Genomic DNA, 20,740 nt, shown 5'->3' with positions numbered 1-20,740 from the left:
ACTCCTAATCCCTAACTGGTAACTCTAATCCTGACCCTGTGCTTTACCCAAAGCCCTATCCCTACATCTGACGAAACACTAGCCCCCTCTGATGCTAATACAAACCTAATCCTAACTCTAACCTGTAGCACTAATCTCAAACTAACATATCCTCTAACCCTAGCCCCTAACCCTAACACTGAAACCTAACCATAAACACTAATCCTAACTCTAAACCTAACTAATACACACTAGCCAAGAAACCGTAACCAGCAAATGATAACCCTAAGCAAAACTCTGATCCTGGTCCTAACCGCTAACCCCAGCTCTACCCCAAATTCCAACCCTTAATCTAACTCTTAACTCTAACCACTATTCCAAGCACTACCAGACCCCTAATCCTAACCCCAAACCCAAAATCTAACCATTTCCCTTATCCACAAACCATACCACTAACTACAATGCCAGTTCTTCATCCCTAACCCTACCCTAATCCTAACCACTAACTCTAAACCTAAACCATAAACCTACCTCTAACCAAAACCCAACCTTAACTCTGTCCCTAGCCCTAACCCTAACTACTTACCATAATACTCTTCAATAACCCCAAGTCTAACCCTAGCACCTAACAGCAAACTGTAACTCTAATCCTAACCCCTAAACCTAACTTTAACCCTATCACTAACTCAAACCCTAAACACTAAACCTAAACCCAAGCCTTCATTCTAACCCTTACCCACAATCTGTAACCCTAATGCTAAACATAATTCTAACCCTGAGCAGCCCTCTTCTGTCTCCTCCATTCTCCTCTTTTTCTTCCTCTTGAGGGGGCAGATGGGCTCTGTGGCCAGACAGGTCCTGGGGACTGACACTTGCACCACGGGGCTGATCTTTCGGAGCTGACAGCTGGGTGCCTCCCTGACACCGCTGGGACCCTTGCCTGCCACCTCCTCCCCGCAGGGGACACTGAGCCCTCCTGTGAGATTCTTCTTCTTCTTCCTTGAGGGCTGGAGACTTGATCCTTGTCCTTCACAGCCAGAGCACAGGGGCTGCTGTCTGCTCCACGGTGCTGCTTACACTGACACTTTCTGGAGGAACCAGAGGTGACCTGGCTGGGCTCCTTCTTGCTGCTGCAGGAGGAAGGTGGTGCGAAGGGTGGGCAGTGGAACAGGTGGTCACGGGGAGGCTGGGAGCCAAAGGGCTGAGCTGAGGATGAAGCTGAAGGTCGGCTTTTCATGATTTGGCCAACGGAGAGCAGATGAGGACAGCCTGCAGAACAGGAAAAGAGGCTGACATGATCTGAAGGCCAGGTCAGGAGCAGGAGCCCCCTCTTCCTCCACACTCCACAGTGCACAAGCACAGCACCCAACTGCTGCCATCTTAGCCAATCCAAGAGAACAGGAGAGGTGGCTGCTGAAACCACTCCCCCGGGCCACCTGCCATGTCAGACATTTGCCTCGTGGACTACTGGCCTTGCTGCCATGCAGGAGCCTGGGAGCCACTGGCACCACTTACCTTGACTTGCCAACAGGCCAAGGAGTTGGGGTGGGTGGTGTCCATGGGGTAGGTGTGGTTGGCAAATTGTGAATGAGGTGGTGTGCAATGGTCACTTCTGCTCGCCTTCCACAGGATGCTGCGCTGCAGTTATTGACATGGAAAAAAATAAACAACAAACTTGGTGATCTAAAGAAAAGACGTTTCCATGACCCAAGAGAAGAAAATAAGAAGATGAGCCCAGAGAAAAAGGACGGTAAAGACACAGAAGGGGAGAGGAAAGTGGGGGGTGGTCAACCAATTAGAAGAGTTTTCTGTTAGAAGCAGAAACAAAAAAAGGAAGGAAGGAAGTTTAAACAACAGAAACCCCACCGTGCTGTCCTGAGCCCTGGTTGCACAGCGGCGCCCAGAGGGCCGGTCCCAGCCCCTGCCTGGGGAGGAGGAGACTCTGCAGCCTCCAGCTGGGGAGTCACCTGCTCCCATTGCCCCAGGGGACAGGACACTCAGAGAAGATTGGTGAGGCCACCCCGCTCCAGGGACTGGCACAGCCGCCCCTCTGTCCTGAGCAAGAAGACAGGAGGCGTTTCTCCAGCCTTAATCAGGGATGGGAACAACAGCGGGGACCTGGCCCTGTACCCCAAACCACAGCAACTGCTGCAGCCCTGGGGCTGAGGGGCTCTCCCTGTCTGCCTCCAGCTTAGCAAGACACCCAGCATCCGGTCTGTGCTATCCCCAACACAATCTCCAGCTCAGAAGACACAAGGCACCTGTCGAAGACTGCAGGCAGAAGCTCAGGCTCACTTTTTGGCAGAAAGCACCAGCTTCATGGCTGGTGCTGGTGACGACATGGTGATGTTCAGCTCCAGAGCAGCACTGGCCAACAGGGACGATTTCAATTTTGCCAGTTTGGAGTCTTTGGGTGCAGCCATCTTGGTGCTGGAGGTAGCAGGGAGGTCCATGCCACAGCCTGATTCCTGAGATGTGCAGAAGCTGCTGGTTCCACCCTGGGCCTTCTGGGACGCTTTGGACAGATCCCCGCTGTGCCGTGCACTGGGCTGGCAGCACTGCTGCTGCAGGAGTCCCTCTCCAGGGTCTCAGCATTCTCCCCACAACCCCTGGGCTCCTGGCTGGGGATGGGCTCCAGCAGCAGCTTGGGTGAGATAGGTGGCTGATGCTCTCCCAGGAGCTCTGCCAGGACAGCTCTGCTTTGGCCCCACTTGTATTGCTGGTGTTGCAGGAGCTCTGAACTGTTCTGGGCACAGGAGGCAGCTGCAGGAGGGCGAGCAGCTTTTTGGGCCTCCAGGCTGAATCACTGTGCCAAGGACACAGGGTGATACTGCAATCCCATCCCCTCCAAGCTTAAACAGCAACTCTTAACTGAGCAGGATCCTTCCTGCAAGCCATCCTCCCTCACACCTGTCCATTGGGTGCAGTGCCTGCCTCCCTGCCAAGCTGCAGCCCACCTGCCCTCGCAGAGCAGGCAGAGGGGCAGCAGCTCCCTGCAGCTCTGGCCCAGAACAGCCTTCAGGACTCACCTGGCCTGTCACTGGTGAAGACCTGGGTCTGTTGGTCACAGCTTTTTTCACCTGATCAGAGACGCTGGCCCCAAGAGATAAAACAGAGCATGAGCACAGGGCCACAGACTGCACCAAATTACTGAGCCTGACCCCAGCCAGGCACTGGCCAGCATGCCATGAGGGACGGCTGTACTGTCCCTAAGCCCATGGAGCCTCACTGGAGGAGTCGTGGCTCACGCTCAGGCAACAGGCTCTGCTCTGCCAGACAGAGGCAGCACAACAACAGAAGCTGCTTCTCTCTTGCCTGCACCCTGCCTGACACTGGCAGTTAAGCAGCCTGGAGAGCAGTAACGGTGCAGCTGCAGGAACATCCCCTGTGAGAGCAGAGCTCCCCCCACCCACACCCTGCCCCACTACCTGATCTCCAGCACCAGGCCCAGGAAAGGGTCAGAGGTCTCCCAGATGCTCTGGCACACTGAGAACTTCACTGCAAAAGCAAGAGCAGTAAGCACACCCTGGCACAACACCTGCACCCAGCACCACCCCAGCACAGCACAGGCAGCTGCCGTGTTCCCCCTCTCCAGCTTTGGGCTCTGGGATGTTGGCACCAGGATCCACAGCGTGCAATTCCACTGTGTGCTGGGACAGCAAGTGCTGGTACATAACTGCCAACATGTGTTCCTCAGCTGGTGGCAAAGAGCTGGGGGCGCCCAGCCCACAGCTTTTTCCATCACTACAACACACGCCACAACCCACAGGAACCACAAGACTGACCAGCTGCACCTCTGGATAAGTTACACACACTCAGGAGTTTTCCCAAAAGATTTTTACTGCAAGGCTCTCAGGGAAACCGCTGCCCTGAGAGTCACAGGCCCAGGACCTGGCAGCCAGCGCTCAACACGGGACCACAGGGATCTGCCAAGGACTTGGTGAACCAGCATGGTGGCCTGGGTCTGGTGATCCAACCTGGAGACAGCAGCACCAGAGCTCACACTGCCCCTCCGCAATGGCCACCCCTGTCACCCACCGCTGTGTCCTCAGGATCCAAACCCATCCCAGCGGCAGCTCCTCTCTCCCTTCCCGTCAGGAGCAGCTTGCCAACATTTATCCAGCACTTGCAGTGGCCACTAACCAGGCCTGGAGCTGTCAGGAGAAAGGACTCCCTGGAGCTCACCCAGCTCTAAACTCAGCCCCAACCTGCTGCTGGCTCGGCAGCCGGCACTGCGAGCAGCGCAGAGATGGAGCAGTTGGCAAAGAGCTTTGCAAGGCAGAGCCCTCTGGGGCACAGCACTGAGGCGGACCCACTTCCCCTCTGCGTGACCCAGCGTCAGCCAAGAAAGCAGCAAGCTAAATTTCACAGGAACAGAAAATTAACATGTAAACACTCATTTGTTCCAAGGTCGTACCTGTGGGATCGCCCCGAGGCTCACGGACAGACTCAAGTCAAGAAGTCAAGTAGCCGCTGCCTACAGGGACGGCTGGAATCAAGGAGAAAGGAAAAGAGTTTCCATTTCACGTTGTGATCTACCTTGTCCTCAGTGACCCGCAGTGCCTGGACGGGGGTCAGGCAACAACATGGGACCCAGACGCATGCTGAAATTGCCAAAGCTGCAGAGGGGCTGCAGACCCCTTGGCTGGGACCTGGCAGCTTCCAAACTACTGTGACCAGGCCACATGCAACACCCCTCAAGGACCAGACGGACAAACGTGGGGGCTCTCAGGGCCTTCTGACCAGGACACCTCTCACACACACAAAAGAAAACCCACACTAAGGTGGCAGCATGGAGCACCAGGGCAAAAAATCATCATCCATGTTTCTTCTAGCAAAGAGCCTGCTGGCTACTGCAAGGCTCAACTATTGCAGGAAAATGTTAACAAATAATAAACCAAATATTAACAAATGCAAAAGGCCAGTGACCAATGAAGACTGAACACCTACCCCTGGGATTGCCCCCAGGCTCAGGAACAGGATTACACCAAGAGGCTTGATCACCATGGACTGCAGGAACCAAACAGGGAGTCAAACACAGGGGAGGAGCTTCCATGGCATGTTGTGATCTCCTTCTTCCTCAGTCACCTGCAGTGACGGGAGGGGGTGAGGTAAGGACACAGGACACACACAAAGGTGTACGTTCCCACAGCTAGAAATGGAACATGGGTGACCTTTTTGCTGAGACCTAGCAGGTTTGCAGGCAAATAGTATTTATGACTTGTCTGTGTAACACCACCAAGGACCAAAAAGCTTTTGAAAAGCCTCTGAGATGATCCTGGAGACAATCACATGTGAATAACCTATTAAAACGTGAGTGTTTATTCCTTCAAGCAGACAGGCAGTGACAACGTACCTCTGGGACAGCCCAAGGCTCATAACCAGGATCCAGCTGAGAAGCTCCATCAACTCTGCCAATGCCATGGCCTGGAGTCAAGCACAGACCAGAGAGGTTTCCAGGCTCACAGAGCAATACTCCTGCATTTCGGGTAAAAGAGGACATAAAGAAGAGAGAAACAATGCCCATCTATTGCAGAGAAATAGCCCTATTTAGGGAGAAAACTGGAGAAATGACTAAATATTCCAAATATTTGGGGGCTAAATTGGCCAATACAGGCAAAAGATTCTGAGTATTTGGGCAAAAAGTGGCCAAAAGAGGCAAAAACATCCACATTTGGGAGCAAAACTGTTGGCAAAGGTGAAAACATCCCATAGTTGGGAACACAGCACCTCCATTAGGGGAAAAAATGGGCAAAAGCACCTGAGTATATCGGGTAAAAAGAGCCAGAAAAACCAAAGCACCACTAGATTTGGATCAAAACTGGCCAAAAACGGGTATAACATCCCCAGATTTGGGGTGAAATTGGACCACAAAGTCAAAGTATGCCCAGATTTGGGTAAAAAATGGCCAAAAGTGGCCCAAACACGCCCAGATTTGGGTAGAAACTGGACTGCAAAGCCAAAGAACTCCCAGATCTAGGCAGAAACAACCCCAAAGCGCACAAATGTGCCCAGATTTAGCTCAAAACTGGCCCAAAGGGCCAAAGCAATCCCAGCTTTGATTTGAAACAGGCCCAAAGGCTCAAAGCGAGCCCTGGGATGGGGCCGTGTGGCACGAGGCTGGGGGCAGCGAGGGCCCACAGGGACTCAGTGCTGGTTTCTGCCCCTGGGCCACCACTCCCAGCCCCTGCTTGCCCAGAACTTGCCCCCGAAGCAGCCGCAGCCCCTCTCCCCTCCCTGCGGGGCGTCTGCCCCCTGCCCACACCCTGGTGCTGCCTGGCTCGCCCTGCCCGGCCCAGCCCGGCTGCTCTCCCGGCCCCAGCCCCAGCCCTGGCCCCACTGCTGCCCTGCTGAGCTGCTCGGGGCTGGGTGCTGCCCCTGCCCGCCCACCTGCTCCCTGCGCTCGGCTGGAGCAGCCTGGGCGTCCCGGGCTGGCAGGGGCACCAGGAGGAGGAGGAGGGTGAGGACCATGGCCCCCACGCTCGCACCATGATGCTGCTGCTGCTGCTGCCAAGACACAGCACAGCACGTCACCGTGGGGCTGTGACCTCATGGTCACATTGGAATCACCACATCTGCACACTACTGCATGGCCTTGTTCTACACCAGCATGGAAGGAACACAAGTGGAGAAGGGTGCACCTATTTGGGAGGCAGCGCTGCCTATGGGAGTGCACAGGCTCTCACTTCTTGCTTCCCAGAAATCAATCAATCAATCAATCAATCAATCCCAAAAGCACCAACTTCAAGGGTCTTGTAACTATTTTTGTCAGGCAGCTCTCTAGGAAGAAACCAGCTTTACCTGCTGGTTTTACCACAGCTTCAATGCCTTTAAAGCCACCACTTCTTACCTCTGCTGCTCCAACACAGCCTCACAGCCCAGCAAAATCATGGACGAGGCCATTTCAAATTTCACGAGGCCAGCAAGAGTTTGTTTTTAATCGTGGCTTTGGCTGTTCTGCCCGCTGGTGCCCAGTGAGTGTTTCTGAGCAGCGATCCCAGCCGTGGCCGCAGGTTGCAGCTCTTCCTCCCGGGGCCTGTGGGCAGGCGGGCCGGCCGGCAGAGCTGCCCGTGGCTCTGGAAGGGCTCTCTGAGCTCTTCCTGCCAGAGGCAGCACTGGCTGCTGGTGCCCTGGGGCAGCTTGGTCCCTGCTGGGGCAGCTTTGCTGCCTCCTGGACTCTTCCTCCTCCTCTTCCTCCTCTCCAGCATCACAGGCGTCAGATGCTGTGTCCTCCCTCGTCCAGGCTGCAATCTGTCCCCGTCACCACCGACCATTTTCCTCATCTGCATCTCCAGGGCACTGAAGCCTTCCTGCTCCTCCTCCTCCTCTGTGCTGAGGGGTCACAGTCCGTGATCTCCACAACTGCGTGTGGAGATCATAGCGGCGCTGCGGGGATCTGCTCCGCTCCCTCTGCCTCAGCTGGGTCTGCTCCCGAGCAGCTTTGGGTGCAGAACGACACCGGGAGCTGTGGCTGGAGGGCCCTGGAGCTGCATCATCCCTTAGGGCTCGGTCAGACTGTGGAGGACTGGTTCTCCAGCTCCTCGTCCTCCCTGCTGAGTGATGCTGGTCTGTGATCTCCAGAAACCGGCTGCGGAGATCATAGTCCCGCCGTGGGGATCTGCTCCGATGTCTCATCCTTCCCCGGGTTTTCCTCTGAGCAGCTCTGGGGGCAGGAACAGACTGGGAGCTGCTGCTGGAGGACAGTGGAGGTGCTGGTGCAGACTGGGAGCTGCCATTGGAGGGTCTTGGAGCTGCCTCGTCCCTGTGAGTGGGGTCACAGCTCAGGGGACTGGTTCTCCCCCTCCTCCCATCTGAGTGTTCGTAGTCCGCGGTCTCCACAACCCAGCTGCGGAGATCGTTGCCCCAGTGCGGGGATCTGCTCCTGGGCCTCTCCCTGGCACCGTTCTCCTGGCAGGGGGCAGAAGGGCTGAATCCCCGCTCCTCTTTGCTGCTGTCCTCTCGTGCAGCGTGGAGCACACGGTCACGGGGGTGACAGCGCAGCGGGCACGCAGCTTTCCTTCTGGACACCAGCCTGAGACAGCCGTGGAAGAAGCGACGCAAGCAGGAGGCCAGGGAGGAGCTGCTGTTGATCCTGCCTGGCCAGATGGGGCACGGCCAGCCCGCAGCTGCCTCCTGGGCTCCTGCCCGGCTTTGCTGGCTGGTGATGGCTGGTGCGGATGAGCTGCTGTCCTCTGGAGAGTCCTCCATGCCCCCCGCCATGTCCTGCAAAGAGAGCTGTGAGAAGCTCCTGCCCTCTCCTCCTGACAGGACTATAACAGTGGGGAACCCCTAGAAGCTGTGAGGGAACATCTAATGGCCTCCCAAAGGCTCCTGGAGGCTGCAGAGGAGCCAAGGAGGACAAATGTGATGGATCCAGGTGGATGTTGGGAGTGGGAGCCGTGCTGCATCTGTGCAGAAAGCTGCCGTGTAGGAGGGAAAAGAGAGCGCTGCCAAGATCCCCAAAAGAAACCCGCTGTCCATCTGGTGCCCTGACCACCTCCCCACAGCCGCCTTAGTCCTATGGGGCAGATGCTGCTGTCCCACAGAACGCACCTGCTTGCTGCCGGCCGCCCACTGACTGAGGAGGGAACGGGCTTCTGATGGTGCTGGTGAGGAAGAAGCCCTTTGTCCAACTTCCAAATCAGAGCACCTGGGGAAAAAAAGAGGGATCTCTGTTGGGGGCTGTTCTTGCAGCCTCCTCTGGGTTCCGGCATTTTCTTGGAACAGTTTATATGACAGGGAGAAGATGCAACTAAGACCACAAATGGGAAATGTGGTTGGGCTGAAGGATGCAGGTGGTAATTGTCTGCTATGACAGAAACACTCAACAGGATGAGAAGAAAAATAGCAAAGCCAGGAAAAGGAAATGTGTTCTGAACACAGTTTAAAACTTGTGATTACCTGATGTAAAACAGTAAATAGGCTTGCTGCCTGAGGACTGTGTCACTGTCGCAAAGATCCACAGACTTGTCGTCCATGTGGTACCACAGTCCATCACTGGCCTGCAAAGAAAAGCGTCGATATCTGGAGATGAATGGCACGGCTTCTCCACAAAACACAGGCCAAAAACTGCCGAACCAGCAGTGTTCAAAACATATGCATTCCAGCCCCTGAGGAAACCTTCTCCCATCAAATCCATGGCTGTCAGTAACACGGCCAGGAAAGTCAGTTTTCCCCAGGATACATTTTTCCGTTGTTCAGAAGGAAGTAGCTTTTCACCTTTATGTAGCAGAAGTAGTGTCCTGCACGGCAGCTGCCACCTCCATGCACCAGGACGGCGTATAAGGAGTAGAGGAGCGGTTCTCCGGCTGCCTGAGACATGTACGGGCGAAGATCCAGGTACTGGGGATACTCCACGACCTACGGAGAGACCAGGAGGGCTCAGCAATGACCCTGGAACACTTCAGGACACAGCAATATGTCCCGAGTTGGGTGGCAGGAAACTCATCTGGACCAAAGCAGCTCTGTGGGAGCAGAGGACACACTTGTCTTCCCACAGGAAGTGTCCCCAGAAGGGAACGTGAAAATCTCAACATGAGCAGCTTGTGACAGAGCGTCCGGCTTTGGGAAACCCGCTCCAGGAAGAGAACGTTGCACTCCAGTTGTGCACACACCTTGCTGATCTTGTCGCCGGTGAAAGCTTCAAACCTCTTCAGACAGACCGTGAGAACCTTGGGCGCGCGATGGACCGAGAACCTCTTGGAGGCGGCAGTCACCTTGTCACACCTTGAAAGCCAGGACAGAGCCAAGGGCTGAAACGCACCATTTTTTCCCCCAAAGGCCAGACAGACTTTCCTGTCTCACACATCCCTCTGCTCTTTTAAGGCTATTCAGTACCATAATGCCATGTTAAAAAACCTGCGTCTCATTACTCTGCCTTAATTCAATGTGAAAAGCTGACTTCTGCTCAATGACACCTTCGCACAGGATCCAGTATGAATACATCATCAATAATGGCCTTACTTGCTACATTTAAAGCAGTTTTCACCATCCAGGTGCTCCGGTTTCACAAAGTCTTCCAGAGCTGCGGTGACAGATGCGGCTGCCTGGAGGAGTGAGAAGGGAGAGCCCTGAGCTCTGGGAAATTCCCACACCCAAACACTTACGAGGAGTTTACGCAAAAAAACCAGCTCGATGAGGCTGAGGAGACCCACTGTGAACCCGCAAGCAGTGCCCAGGAGGCAGAAAGAGGGTGTGATGCTGAACATCTCCCTCATTTCTCAGGGATTCCCAGGGTTCTCCAGAGCCACCTCTTTGTGGCACTGCACAGTTCAGCTGCGATGGTATGGGTGTCACCAGTGATGGAAACAACACCCCCATGAGCCTGGGAGCCAGACGGGTGTTGCGGGAGGGCAAGGGAAGAAGGAGGAGGGTACGCCATGGTGCAGAGAGGGGCACGTGTGCCTGTCCAGCTGAAACCAGCTCTGACAGGGAGACCACTGCCATGGCCTCTGCAGAACACAGTCCATTCCACCTCCCGCCCACCGCCAACCTCTCTTGTCAGATACGTTTTTAAGCCAACTGTGTGGAATCTGGAAAGCTACAGGGGCCTTGGGACGTCTTGAAGCACAATTACAAACTCTCTTACTTTGATATCCAGAGGAACATCCAGGAAGGCCTCGTAGGAATCGGAAACCGCTTGGCAGCTCCAGCATGTGACTGGAAGGCAAATGGAAATGCTCAGTGACAGGGGAAGTCGACAGACTGTGCCGGGTTACCCTCTCACACCCACTGCGCCAATCACACCATCGGCTGTTATCGCAGGCAGACAGGAGGGCACAGACGATTCCAAGGAGAGCAATAGCAGTGGAAAAGTACCTCTGGATCTCAGAAAGCCCCCAAAGATCTGATGGACGATGGTGGTTGCTTGAGAGGACATGTCCAAGCTGCAAACCAATGGGAAGGCAGAGTTATCTCCTCCCAGAGTCTGGCTTTGTCTGAAAGCCCTGGGCATAGTTTTCCTTGAGGGGAGGACATCAAGGACTCCAAAGGGCTTGGGAACGCTGGAAACACAATTTGCTTGCACTTACTCGCTGTTTCCTCTCAGACAAGCTCTCTGCATGGCATCCATGGTGCAGCGTAAGAACTCGTGGGCGTCCTCCTGCCTGCCATGCTGGAAATTTTCTCCTATTTCTAAGAAAGAAGAAGTTACTAGTTCTCTCCTACGAGAACGGCATCAATCATGTCACAGCACCTGCACTGACTCACCTGTGAGAAAATCGACGACAGCCCAAGGCTCGATGGCACTGGCTGAGGAATGCAGGACCTGTTGGACGTGCACTTCCATCCTGCACATGACGCAGAAGCCTTTCTGGCCACCTGGAGAGAGAGGGAGGAATGGGAGAGGAAAGCTCCTCAGGTTTGCAAAATATCCACAGTGATGGGAAACCTAATGGAGGTCTTGCAGTTTAAGAATTCTCCATTCCTCCCAAGTTGCCCAAGTCCCAACAAGCCCGGGACATTTTAATGCACAGAAAACTTTCTTCAGAGGGATGCTGAACTGACGGAAGCTTTCTGTGCAATAAGCAAAGGAGTTTAACTTGCAGGAACAGGGACCAAGAGCCTGGGATAGAAAGAGGTGCCTTTCTGAAGATGAACACATCCAGATACAACAAGCTGCTTCTAGGCTTGAGTGTTCAGAGAACACCAACTCAGGGAGCTGACAAAGAAGGGCCACTTTTCTCCTAGATCAGCTTCCAGATTCTGGGAGCCCTTGGGCCCTGCTCAACAGATGGACAAGGAATGTTCCCTAAAGTACTCACAGGCCCGGCTGTGCTCCCCAGAGAGCAGGTGGTTGGCCAGAGGCGGGGTGTAGGTCAGGCACTGCAGGACGGAGTTGAGGAAGCACGTGTTGCCCAGGTTGTGCAGTCCCGCTCCAGCTCTCTGGCTGTGCTGCCAGGCCATGCAAATCTTCTCTGGGGGAAAGAGGATTCTCTGCGGCGGAGCCATTCCCTCAGCAACGACTGCCAAGAAACCACATTGGAAGAGAGATGAGTCCATGTTCTTGCAGAGAAGCAGATTTAAAAGTTGAGTTCTGTATCTGTACAGGAGCACCCAGGAAAACAAGCTCTAACCTCCCACACAGAAAAACTGGGGGAAGCCTAACACTGCTCTTGAAAGTTCCTGGTCAAGGAGCAGATTTGGAAAATAGCATGTTCCCCTGCTCACTTTGCCAAAAGTGCAACAAATCCCCACTCTGACTTTTGTGCCCTGAGCAACCTTCCTTTCCCTCTGGAGTCTTGACCTGGATCAGCCCCCGGCACAGTCTCCCCGTGCGTGTCAGGGCTGGAGGGTGCCCGGCAGACGGGCTGCGATGCTGGAGCCAGGCAGGACGGGGAAAGCCGGGTGCAGCGGGTGAGGAACTCGCTTCAGACGGGCAGGAAAGGTCCCCGTCCCACAGCACGGTTGCCTCCTGCCCGCCCAGCTGCCTCTCGCTGCCCGTGCCCTGGAGCAGGAGCTGGGTCCCCTCTGCCCGCAGAGGCTGTGCTGGGGCCGGCTCCCAGCTCGGAGCAGCCCTGGACTTCAGGCAGCATCATGGCCAACACCTGTGGAACCCCCCTGCCAGCGTGCAGGGAAACGTGATCCCGGTGTTGAGCAGGGAGTGCTCGCTGGCCCCCGCCCTGCCCAGACAATCAGGGCCCCTCACTCACCCATCTCCAGGTCCTGGGCCATGCACAGCTCCTGGGGCTCTGCTGGAGAGCTGCTCTCCTGGGGAGCCCTGTCCTCCTCCAGGGCCACCATGGGGCAGGTGAGGTGTTTGTCTGCCATCTCGTGGGTTTGGGGAATGAGGTATAGGTGAGGAATTGGGAAGACTTGGTGAAACACCACGAGTCTGCCAAGGGCAGCCGGGAAAGACGTGGGCTGCACTTGGGGAGTCCTCAGCACAAGGCTGCCGGGGGCAGAGGGGAGTCTGCCAGGGGCAGCTAAAGTGAGGGTATGGTTGGACTCGACGATCTTAAAGGTGCCGGACAGTGTGGGCCGGGGCTGCAGCTGCGCTGAGCACATGCAGCACCGCGATTGAGAGACGGGGCGCGGTTTGATGCAAACAAAATGTCCGCTTTATTAGTGTACTTCACATACATTTATACTTTTCCTCAGCAATGTGCTTCGAGCTGATTGGTGTTTCTGTTACCGTGTTACAGACTGATTGGTCTACACTGTACACATTCACAGACTGGCTGGTGCTAAGACATTTTCTTAAACAGTTACTACCCCAACCCAAGCAATCTTCCCTGTGCAAAAACAAGAGTCTCCTTTTTACAGGACAACATTATTAACTTGTGAACCTTGTCTAAACATAGAATCAGCGCTCTCCACTCCTTCTAATTAAGGTTCTCGCCTCTATCCTTCCCATGGCCTGTGACCAACAAGTTCCAGCACATCTCCTTTTACCAATTGATAAGTGCTGGGAGTTTTGCTGAGGCCAGCCAAATCCTGTCCCACAATGCAGGGCAGTGGGTGTCACAATGCGAGGTCACAAAGGGCCCCACTGTGACCCTGCGCCTGGGGAGCAAGGGGCACCATGTCCTGTTGGGAGGAACAGGCCAGTTCAGCCCTGGGCACCTGGGTGCTCTCAGGTGTCTCCAGGTCCCCCTTTGCCCTCATGTCCCCTTGGGACTGCCCTGTTGCCCTGTGGTGTGTTCCAGAGACCCGTGTTCACCTGGCTGGCTGATCTGAACAGCAGTGAAGCTGCTCCTGTAGTGGGTTTGTAGAAGTTTCTAGGGAACTCCAAGGGTGGGCAGCAGAGGACATGGGCTTTGTGTGCTGTCTCACCGCTTACAGAAGCTCTCAGTGGCTTGAGGATAAACTGACCGTATAACCAAGTGACAAACTGTTGGAGCTGGCAGAGCACAAAATGAGGAATCCAGGTGGTGGGGGGTGAAAAAGGTGAAGGGACTCTGCCGCCTGCCAGGGTCAGCGCTCAGCCTGCCCGGGAGAGCCCAGCAACACTGAGGGGAGAAGCTGTGGGGGGAAGGAGCAAGCCCTATTGGGCAGGAAAGTTGCTTCTGCTGTTGAGAGGGCGCCGTGTGGTCAGTGCTGCTCACAGTTCCAGATCACCTGCAGGATTTTTTGCGGCGATTAGAAATGACGCATACCAGGACACAGACAGAAATTCGCGCAGAGGCAGAGATCTTGTTCAGGAAGGAGCGCAGAGCCTGGCCAAGCAGAGACCTGACCTAGGCCTAGGCTGCCTTCTTTATTCACCATTGACAACGTATAGGATTTACAGGTACGGGCCTGGACTAAGATGTTTGCAAAAGGTGTTTTTCCACTAATTGTTATTAAAAACACACTAAACTCATGTGATGTTTCTCTCACTTGTTTTTCCACTCATTCACAGACCAGGCCCAAGGACATTCACACATCCCATGCACTAGGGGTCGGTTATCCAGCCCGAGATACCATTCTGACGAGTCTGGGCTATAACTTTTTACAATTAGGAGAAATGTACTTCAAAGTAATCTGTCCAAGGCCCTTTACATATTATTGTGTTAGTATTATGTCTTTGGCCGTCCGGATGGTCGTGTTAGTATTGATCTTCCTTTATCATCCAGGTGGCTGGAACCGCACATCTTGCTTTCCCACGTTTTACTCTCCAACACGGGTCCTCAAGACATTATCTTAGAATCTCTCACATATGGCCAGTTGAACAGCTTGTCAGAGGAAATAAGATGAAGTGAGTGCACTCTGATGAAAACAAGGTTTCATACAAGTTGCTCATTGTTTTACTTGTCTATTAATACTATTTAACAGATTTAAAGCAGTACAGACAATGCCACATTGTACACCTCGTGTTGCAAACATCGGCACTGAGTGTATTTCTGATATGAAATACAGGTGGATGCCTCTTGGAAAATTTTTGTTCCTTTATAGAATGTCTTTCCATTTTTTTTCAATTGTCTGGAATGCTTTTCCTATTCATATTCTTTCCCTTTTTTTCCATCCCAGGATGTGAATGTAACTTCCTACGATCGTCTCTTTAGGAAAGAGAGTGAAATCCAGGGGTTTACTTTGCTCTAGTTGGGAGGGGAGCAAATACAGCGGTTTTGACTATTGATGTGATTCAGAGCAGCACACCAGACAGATGTGCTGGGCGCAGCTTTTTAATGTGAGACTTGCAGAATCAACAAGAATAAACAAGCCATTTCTGCCAAAGCAGCAGCTGCTGAAAGTGACATAACACAGGCTGATTGTGCACGTCCCAATGTGAATGGTCAGCAAAGACCAGGAGAAAACCCTTGGACACTGAAGATGAATTTGGCGCTTCCCGCCATCACATCCTGCTCTGCTGAGGCCATGGCATGAGGGGCAAGGTGTCAGGCAGAGTGACAGGCCAAGCAGCCAATCAGAGGTCAGCCCCTCAGATGAAGGGCGGGCACTGCACTGCACACCCAGTCTGAGCAGTTTACGTGATGGGATTTTGAGAGCTGTGTGATGGCATGTGCCCATGTTGCAGTCTCTTTTGTTTTAAACATGGAGGTTGAGTCCCTGGAACTGAAATGGGCTGGATGAGCCAGCGGCAAGTGAGACTGACACTGGCTGACGGCCCGGTCCAGAGCGTGTTGCTCAGTGGCACCAAGTCTGGTTGCAGGCCAGTTACAGGCAGTGTCTCCCAGGGGTCAATACTGGGTCCAATCCTGTTTAACATCTTCCTTAAGTGGTCGGGATGGTGGGGCAGAGTGCACCCTCAGCAAGCTGGCGGAGGACACCACGCTGGGAGGAGTGGCACTTAGGCCAGGGGGTCGTGCTGCCATCCGCAGGGACCTGGGCACACTGGAGAGATGGGCTGACAGAGATCTCACGCAGCTCAGCAGAGGGTGCTGTGTGAGTGACGCGCACTGGCAGAGAGTGCCCAGGGAGCTTGTGGAGTCTCCTTCCTTGGAGATGTTCCACAGCCCTGTGAACACCATCGTGGACAACCGGCTGCAGGTGGCCCTGCTTGAGCAGGGGGTGGGACCAGGTGACCTCACCCTCCAAGTGACCTCACCCTTCAGGTGACCTCCTGGCCAGTCTCAAGTAGCCTGTGATCTGTGAAATGGATGCCTAGAAGAGGATCCAGCCACTAACACTGTCACCCTCAGGCAGCCATCGACAACTCCACCAGCAAGCTGCAGTCCCTGGAGGGAGAAATCCACCCCTGAGGAGCACAGGCACCTGCACCCCGAATCCCAGAGCTGCCCCAGCCCGCTCCCCCTGCAGCTGTCCCAGCCCAAAACCTCCCTGACCTGTCCCACAGCTCCGGGCCACCCCACGGCCTCTCCTGGCAGCAGCAGCTGGGCCTGGGGCTGCTCCATCCTCCGTTAACGCAGGTGCCAGCAGCACGGGTGCGGGGAAGGAGCGGGGTGTGCAGGAGCTCCTGCAGCAGGCGGTCTCCAGCCAAGCAGCTGCGGGAATCGTGGCTGCTGGTTTGTTCTCTGCCAGAGGCTGCACTGGGGCCCTGGGGCTGTTGTTGCTGCATCTGGCTCAGGTGTGCGTGGGCTGCTTTGGCCTTGTTCTCCCGGTGGGGTGTGTAAAGGGGCAGGTGGGCACTTGCTGGCTTTGGAGAGGAGCTGCTGGGGCTGGAGCTGGAGAGAGCAGGAAAAGGTAAAGCAGCTGGAGGATGAAGTAGAGGGGATCCCCACAGCTGCTGCTCCAGCTGCACAAGAGACAGCTGCCCCTCTGGGCGAGGAAGAGTCCCTGTGAGCCGCCTCAGCAGAGCAGATCACAAACGTGCACCGCAGGGTCTGTGTCAGTGAGGAAAATTACTGTACGGCCGTAGAGTGTGTGTTTGCGTGGTGTGTGTCTGGGAAGCCTCGTGGTGTAAGAGCTGTCAAACACCAGTGTCTTCTCCTAGGTGGAGGATGGGCAAGCGGCTGGGGCTACAGAAGAGAAAGGGAGGACAGAAACACAGAGACAGAGTTGCCTGAACTCCACAACTTGCCTGGCAGTGCAGAGAGCGGGAACTGTGGTGAGCCCTGGGCCCTGGGGGTCGTGTCACCCTCTTTTGTGTCCCAGTCCTTCCCCGCCCTCTCCTGTTTCCTTCTGTGTCGGGTTTTTTTGGCTTCCACGTAGCTCTCTTCCCCTCTGTTATTATGCTCTGCTCCCTGTCACCCCTTTCTCTTTTCTCCAAGTCTTTGTCATCCAACTGTTCCTCTCCTCATTGCTGCTCTTTCCTGCTCCCTGTGCATTTATTTTTCTGTCCCTCTCTACCCTTCAGGCCATTGTCTCTTTCTTCTTCTCCATCTCTTTGTCTTGATCTGCGTCCCTGTCTTTTTCCCTCATAATCTTCCTGGCCTGTTCTCTGTCTTTTGTCTCTTTCTGCCTCTATGTCCTGCTCTCTGCCCTTGTCTTCCCCTCTCCTTCATTCCTTCTGCTCTTCTTTCCTTCTGTTCGCTGTCGTGGGTCCAAAGCGGGGCAGAGTGGCAGCCCAGGGACCAATGCGGGGCAGCGTCACCTCAGGGAGGAGACTGGCCGCCCTGCCGCCCTGTGCTGGCAAAGGTGGAAGTGAGAAGGCGGCGGCTCTGCCGGTGGCCGGGCTGAGCTCGGACGTGGCGCCCGTGGGGCTGCCCCAGGGCTGAGCAGCCCCCGGCCCTGGCCCCGCCTCCTCTCTTCAGCCCTCCCCCCCTTGCCCGTGTTCTGGACCCCCCGTCTCTGTGGGAGCCACCGCCTCACAGAGTCAGTGTCCCTGGGCTGTGCCACCACACAGCAGCCATGGGCCACTGGGCTTCTCGCCGCCATCGCCGCCAGCACGTGACCGACAGCGATGAGGACGTGACGCTGAGGTGGAGGACGGGGTGGGTGGTGATGATGGCGGGGGCCGTGTTTGCCGTGGGGGTGCTCGCTCTCATCTCACCCACGTCCCCTCCCGCAGCACAAGCGACCCCACAGCGCCTGGAGGACGGTGAGGAGGGGAGGACGTGGCCGCCATCCCACGTCTGGCCTGAGATGGTGAGTGGAGCAGGGGGGTGGCGGGGCTGGGGTCTCCCCTCAGAGCAGGGGGTCCCAGGGCTGACGCTCTCCCCGCCTCCCCACAGCTCCTGCTCATCATCTCCTGACGCTGCCCGACCTGCTGAGCCGGGGCCAGACCTGCTGCTGCCGCCACGAGCTCTGAACAGCGAGGCCGCCTGGGGCCACTTCTGCCCCCTCTGCCCCCACCAGCACCCGGCCCTGCAAGATGCCGCAGTCTCAGCTGTGAGCCCCCGGCACCGCCAAGGGAGGGGAGGGTGGTGGCACTTTGTCCCCAGCCCATGACAACGTCTCTGCTTCCCCCTCCAGACACCAACGGGCTGAGCCTCCAGGGCCTGGGCCCCTGTCAGCAGCCAGCGCTGGTGGCCTCCATCCCATCCCCCTTTGCTCACGGCCACCACAAGCTGCCGCCTGCCCAGCAGCACCTCTTCCTCCTGGGTTATGGCAGGACCCTCTTCTTCCTCCATGACTCTGGCTGCCACACCTGCCACTGCCAGGCCCTCTCCCGTGGCATCGATGACGTACGCCGACCCCTCACCCCACCCCTTTCGCCCATGCCACCGCCACGCTGGGTGACCGTCCCCTCCTCCCCACGGGTGACAGCAGGCCCCTGTGAGGAGCCCACCCATATCTACGTGCTGATGGGGCAGGAGCAGCAACAGCTCAGCAGCAGGTCCTCGTCACAGAAGGTAACGTGCATTGGAGACTTTCAAAAGGCCTTTGAAACTGCTGTGAACTGGGGCCCCGTGAGAGTCATGGGAAGGTCATCAGCCTTGCAGCTCTGCAGCAGTTAAAACTGCCACTGAAACACTCTCGGTGGCAGATGCTGTTCTGTGGGTTTCAATTTGGGTATTTTTTAATCATTTTGTTGAGGTGCAATTCTTTATTTGGAATCAGGTGACGGGATTGACGCTCATCTTCTCTTTCTGGAGCACATCCTGACATCCTTTGTCATCCAGAGCCCTGTGTTCCTGAGAGGAGCGATGGCCACAACGGAGAATGACCTCTGTGAGTAGCAGCTGCAGCAGCAGCCTCGGACTTTGTGAATCCCCAAGGTCAACGGACGTGGCTGGTGCTCAATTCCTGAATACTGATGTGCTGACAACCCAGAGTGGATTCTGGGGCACTTCCTGAGAGCAGCCAGACTTACCAAGGTGTTCTCAATTAGACAGGGGAAGTTGTGTTTCCTCACTCCCTGCCGCTCTGTACAGGAGTTTTAAAGATGTCGTTGCTCGCAGAAAGGTCCGACATCAGTAGGGTTACCTTCTGTGCCAGGTACTTGGTTGTTTTCATCAACTTACAATCAAGAAAAGGGAAGACTTGACCTGCTAATGCCATTCAAGACTCTAGAGGGAAAGGAAGGTTGTCTGGGGCACAGAAACGTGTGTGGGTTTGTTGGACTTGAGGCAAAGTAAGCAGGGGAACACACTTTTTCAAAACTGTTTCTTGACCAGCAAATTGCAATGGCACTGTTAGGCTTCCCCAACGTATCTCTGTTGGAGGTTAGGGCTGGTTGTCCTGGGTACTCCTGTAGAAAACTTGACTGTTAAAATGCGCTTTCATGCAACAACATTATTTCTTTTCAAATGTGGTTTCTTGGCAGTCGTTGCTGAGGGAATGGCTCCACCACAGAGGATCTTCTTTCCCCTAGAGAAGATTTGCATGGCCTCGCAGCACAACCAGAGAGCTGGAGCGGGACTGCACAACGTGGGCAACCCATGCTTCCTCAGTTCCATCCTGCAGTGCCTGACGTACACCACGCTCTGGCCAACCACCTGCTCTCTGGGGAGCACAGCCAGGCCTGTCAGTACTTCTGTGAACATTTCCTTCTAAATCTGTTGGGCAGTTCCCAAGGGCTGCCAGTGTCTGGAACTGATTTAGGAGAAAAGCAGCCCTTCTTTGTCAGTCCCCGCAGGGCTGTTCTTTGAACATGCAAGCCTAGAGGCTGCTTGTTGTATCTCTTTCTTTCCCCAGGTCTCAGTCCCTCTTCTTGTAAGTTAAATTCTCTCTGCTTATTGTACAGAAACCTTTGGTGAGTTCAGCATCCCTATCCCAGCATCCAGCTGGATCCCTTCCATTTGTGCTCCTTGGCCCCCCTGCAGCCTCCAGGAGAGCGTCTGGGGGGCTCTTACAGCTTCTGGAGTTTCCCCACTGGTGGGTCCTGTCAGGAGGAGAGGGCAGGACCTTTTCACAGCCCTCTTTGCAGGACATGGCAGGGGGCACGGTGGAGTCTCCAGAGGACAGCAGCTCATCCGCACCAGCCGTCACCAGCCAGCAAAGCCGGGCAGGAGCCCAGGAGGCAGCTGCGGGCTGGCCGTGCCCCATCTGGCCAGGCAGGATCAACAGCAGCTCCTCCCTGGGCTCCTGCTTGCGTCGCTTCTTCCATGGCTGTCTCAGGCTGGTGTCCAGAAGGAAAGCTGCGTGCCCGCTGCGCTGTCACCCCCGTGACCGTGTGCTCCACGCTGCACGAGAGGACAGCAGCAAAGAGGAGCGGGGATTCAGCCCTTCTGCCCCCTGCCAGGAGAACGGTGACAGGGAGAGGCCCAGGAGCAGATCCCCGCACTGGGGCAACGATCTCGGCAGCTGGGTTGTGGAGACCGCGGACTACGAACACTCAGACAGGAGGAGGGGGAGAACCAGTCCCCTGAGCTGTGACCCCACTCACAGGGACGAGGCAGCTCCAAGACCCTCCAATGGCAGCTCCCAGTCTGCACCAGCAGCTCCACTGTCCTCCAGCAGCAGCTCCCAGTCTGTTCCTGCCCCCAGAGCTGCTCAGGGGCAAACCCGGCCAAGGATGAGACATCGGAGCAGATCC

General features: G+C 55.5%; 2 protein-coding genes and 2 long non-coding RNA genes across 12 annotated transcripts in view; all 4 read right to left on the bottom strand.

The window, feature by feature from the left end:
* LOC135576030 (uncharacterized) overlaps positions 1 to 20,740 on the bottom strand; it is a 549,349-nt gene that overhangs the window by 367,123 nt on the left and 161,486 nt on the right. The window lies entirely within an intron of this gene.
* LOC135576013 (uncharacterized) lies at positions 3,420 to 5,602 on the bottom strand. The gene is made up of 4 exons (XR_010467543.1): positions 5,336 to 5,602; positions 4,930 to 5,067; positions 4,397 to 4,468; positions 3,420 to 3,477 (listed from the first exon to the last, which is right to left on the bottom strand). It is a non-coding gene; the product is annotated as an uncharacterized LOC135576013 (long non-coding RNA).
* On the bottom strand, positions 8,290 to 9,777 carry LOC135575998 (ubiquitin carboxyl-terminal hydrolase 42-like). Its single transcript, XM_065038229.1, has 4 exons — positions 9,594 to 9,777; positions 9,199 to 9,339; positions 8,881 to 8,981; positions 8,290 to 8,629 (listed from the first exon to the last, which is right to left on the bottom strand). Exons 2-4 carry the CDS (start codon positions 9,298 to 9,300, stop codon positions 8,290 to 8,292), a joined length of 543 nt encoding a protein of 180 aa, XP_064894301.1. The 5' UTR covers positions 9,301 to 9,339; positions 9,594 to 9,777.
* On the bottom strand, positions 9,916 to 11,179 carry LOC135576027 (ubiquitin carboxyl-terminal hydrolase 42-like). Its single transcript, XM_065038574.1, has 4 exons — positions 11,010 to 11,179; positions 10,798 to 10,865; positions 10,568 to 10,638; positions 9,916 to 10,025 (listed from the first exon to the last, which is right to left on the bottom strand). Exons 1-4 carry the CDS (start codon positions 11,048 to 11,050, stop codon positions 9,939 to 9,941), a joined length of 267 nt encoding a protein of 88 aa, XP_064894646.1. The 5' UTR covers positions 11,051 to 11,179; the 3' UTR covers positions 9,916 to 9,938.

This window comes from Columba livia, chromosome 22 (genome assembly GCF_036013475.1).
Source record: "Columba livia isolate bColLiv1 breed racing homer chromosome 22, bColLiv1.pat.W.v2, whole genome shotgun sequence".
Classification (NCBI taxonomy): domain Eukaryota; kingdom Metazoa; phylum Chordata; class Aves; order Columbiformes; family Columbidae; genus Columba; species Columba livia.
This window is presented reverse-complemented; position numbering and strand designations above follow the sequence as displayed.

What these genes read in the sequence shown, in the direction of transcription:
- LOC135575998 (XM_065038229.1), bottom strand. Translation starts at nt 9,300, where the DNA reads ATGTCTCAGGCAGCCGGAGAACCGCTCCTCTACTCCTTATACGCCGTC. An exon ending in ACTACTTCTGCTACATAAAG is followed by an intron (nt 8,982 to 9,198) that starts GTGAAAAGCTAC and finishes TTTTCTTTGCAG; the next exon opens with GCCAGTGATGGACTGTGGTA. An exon ending in TATTTACTGTTTTACATCAG is followed by an intron (nt 8,630 to 8,880) that starts GTAATCACAAGT and finishes TTTTTTCCCCAG; the next exon opens with GTGCTCTGATTTGGAAGTTG.
- LOC135576027 (XM_065038574.1), bottom strand. Translation starts at nt 11,050, where the DNA reads ATGGATGCCATGCAGAGAGCTTGTCTGAGAGGAAACAGCGA. An exon ending in TGTCTGAGAGGAAACAGCGA is followed by an intron (nt 10,866 to 11,009) that starts GTAAGTGCAAGC and finishes ATTGGTTTGCAG; the next exon opens with CTTGGACATGTCCTCTCAAG. An exon ending in GGGCTTTCTGAGATCCAGAG is followed by an intron (nt 10,639 to 10,797) that starts GTACTTTTCCAC and finishes TTTGCCTTCCAG; the next exon opens with TCACATGCTGGAGCTGCCAA.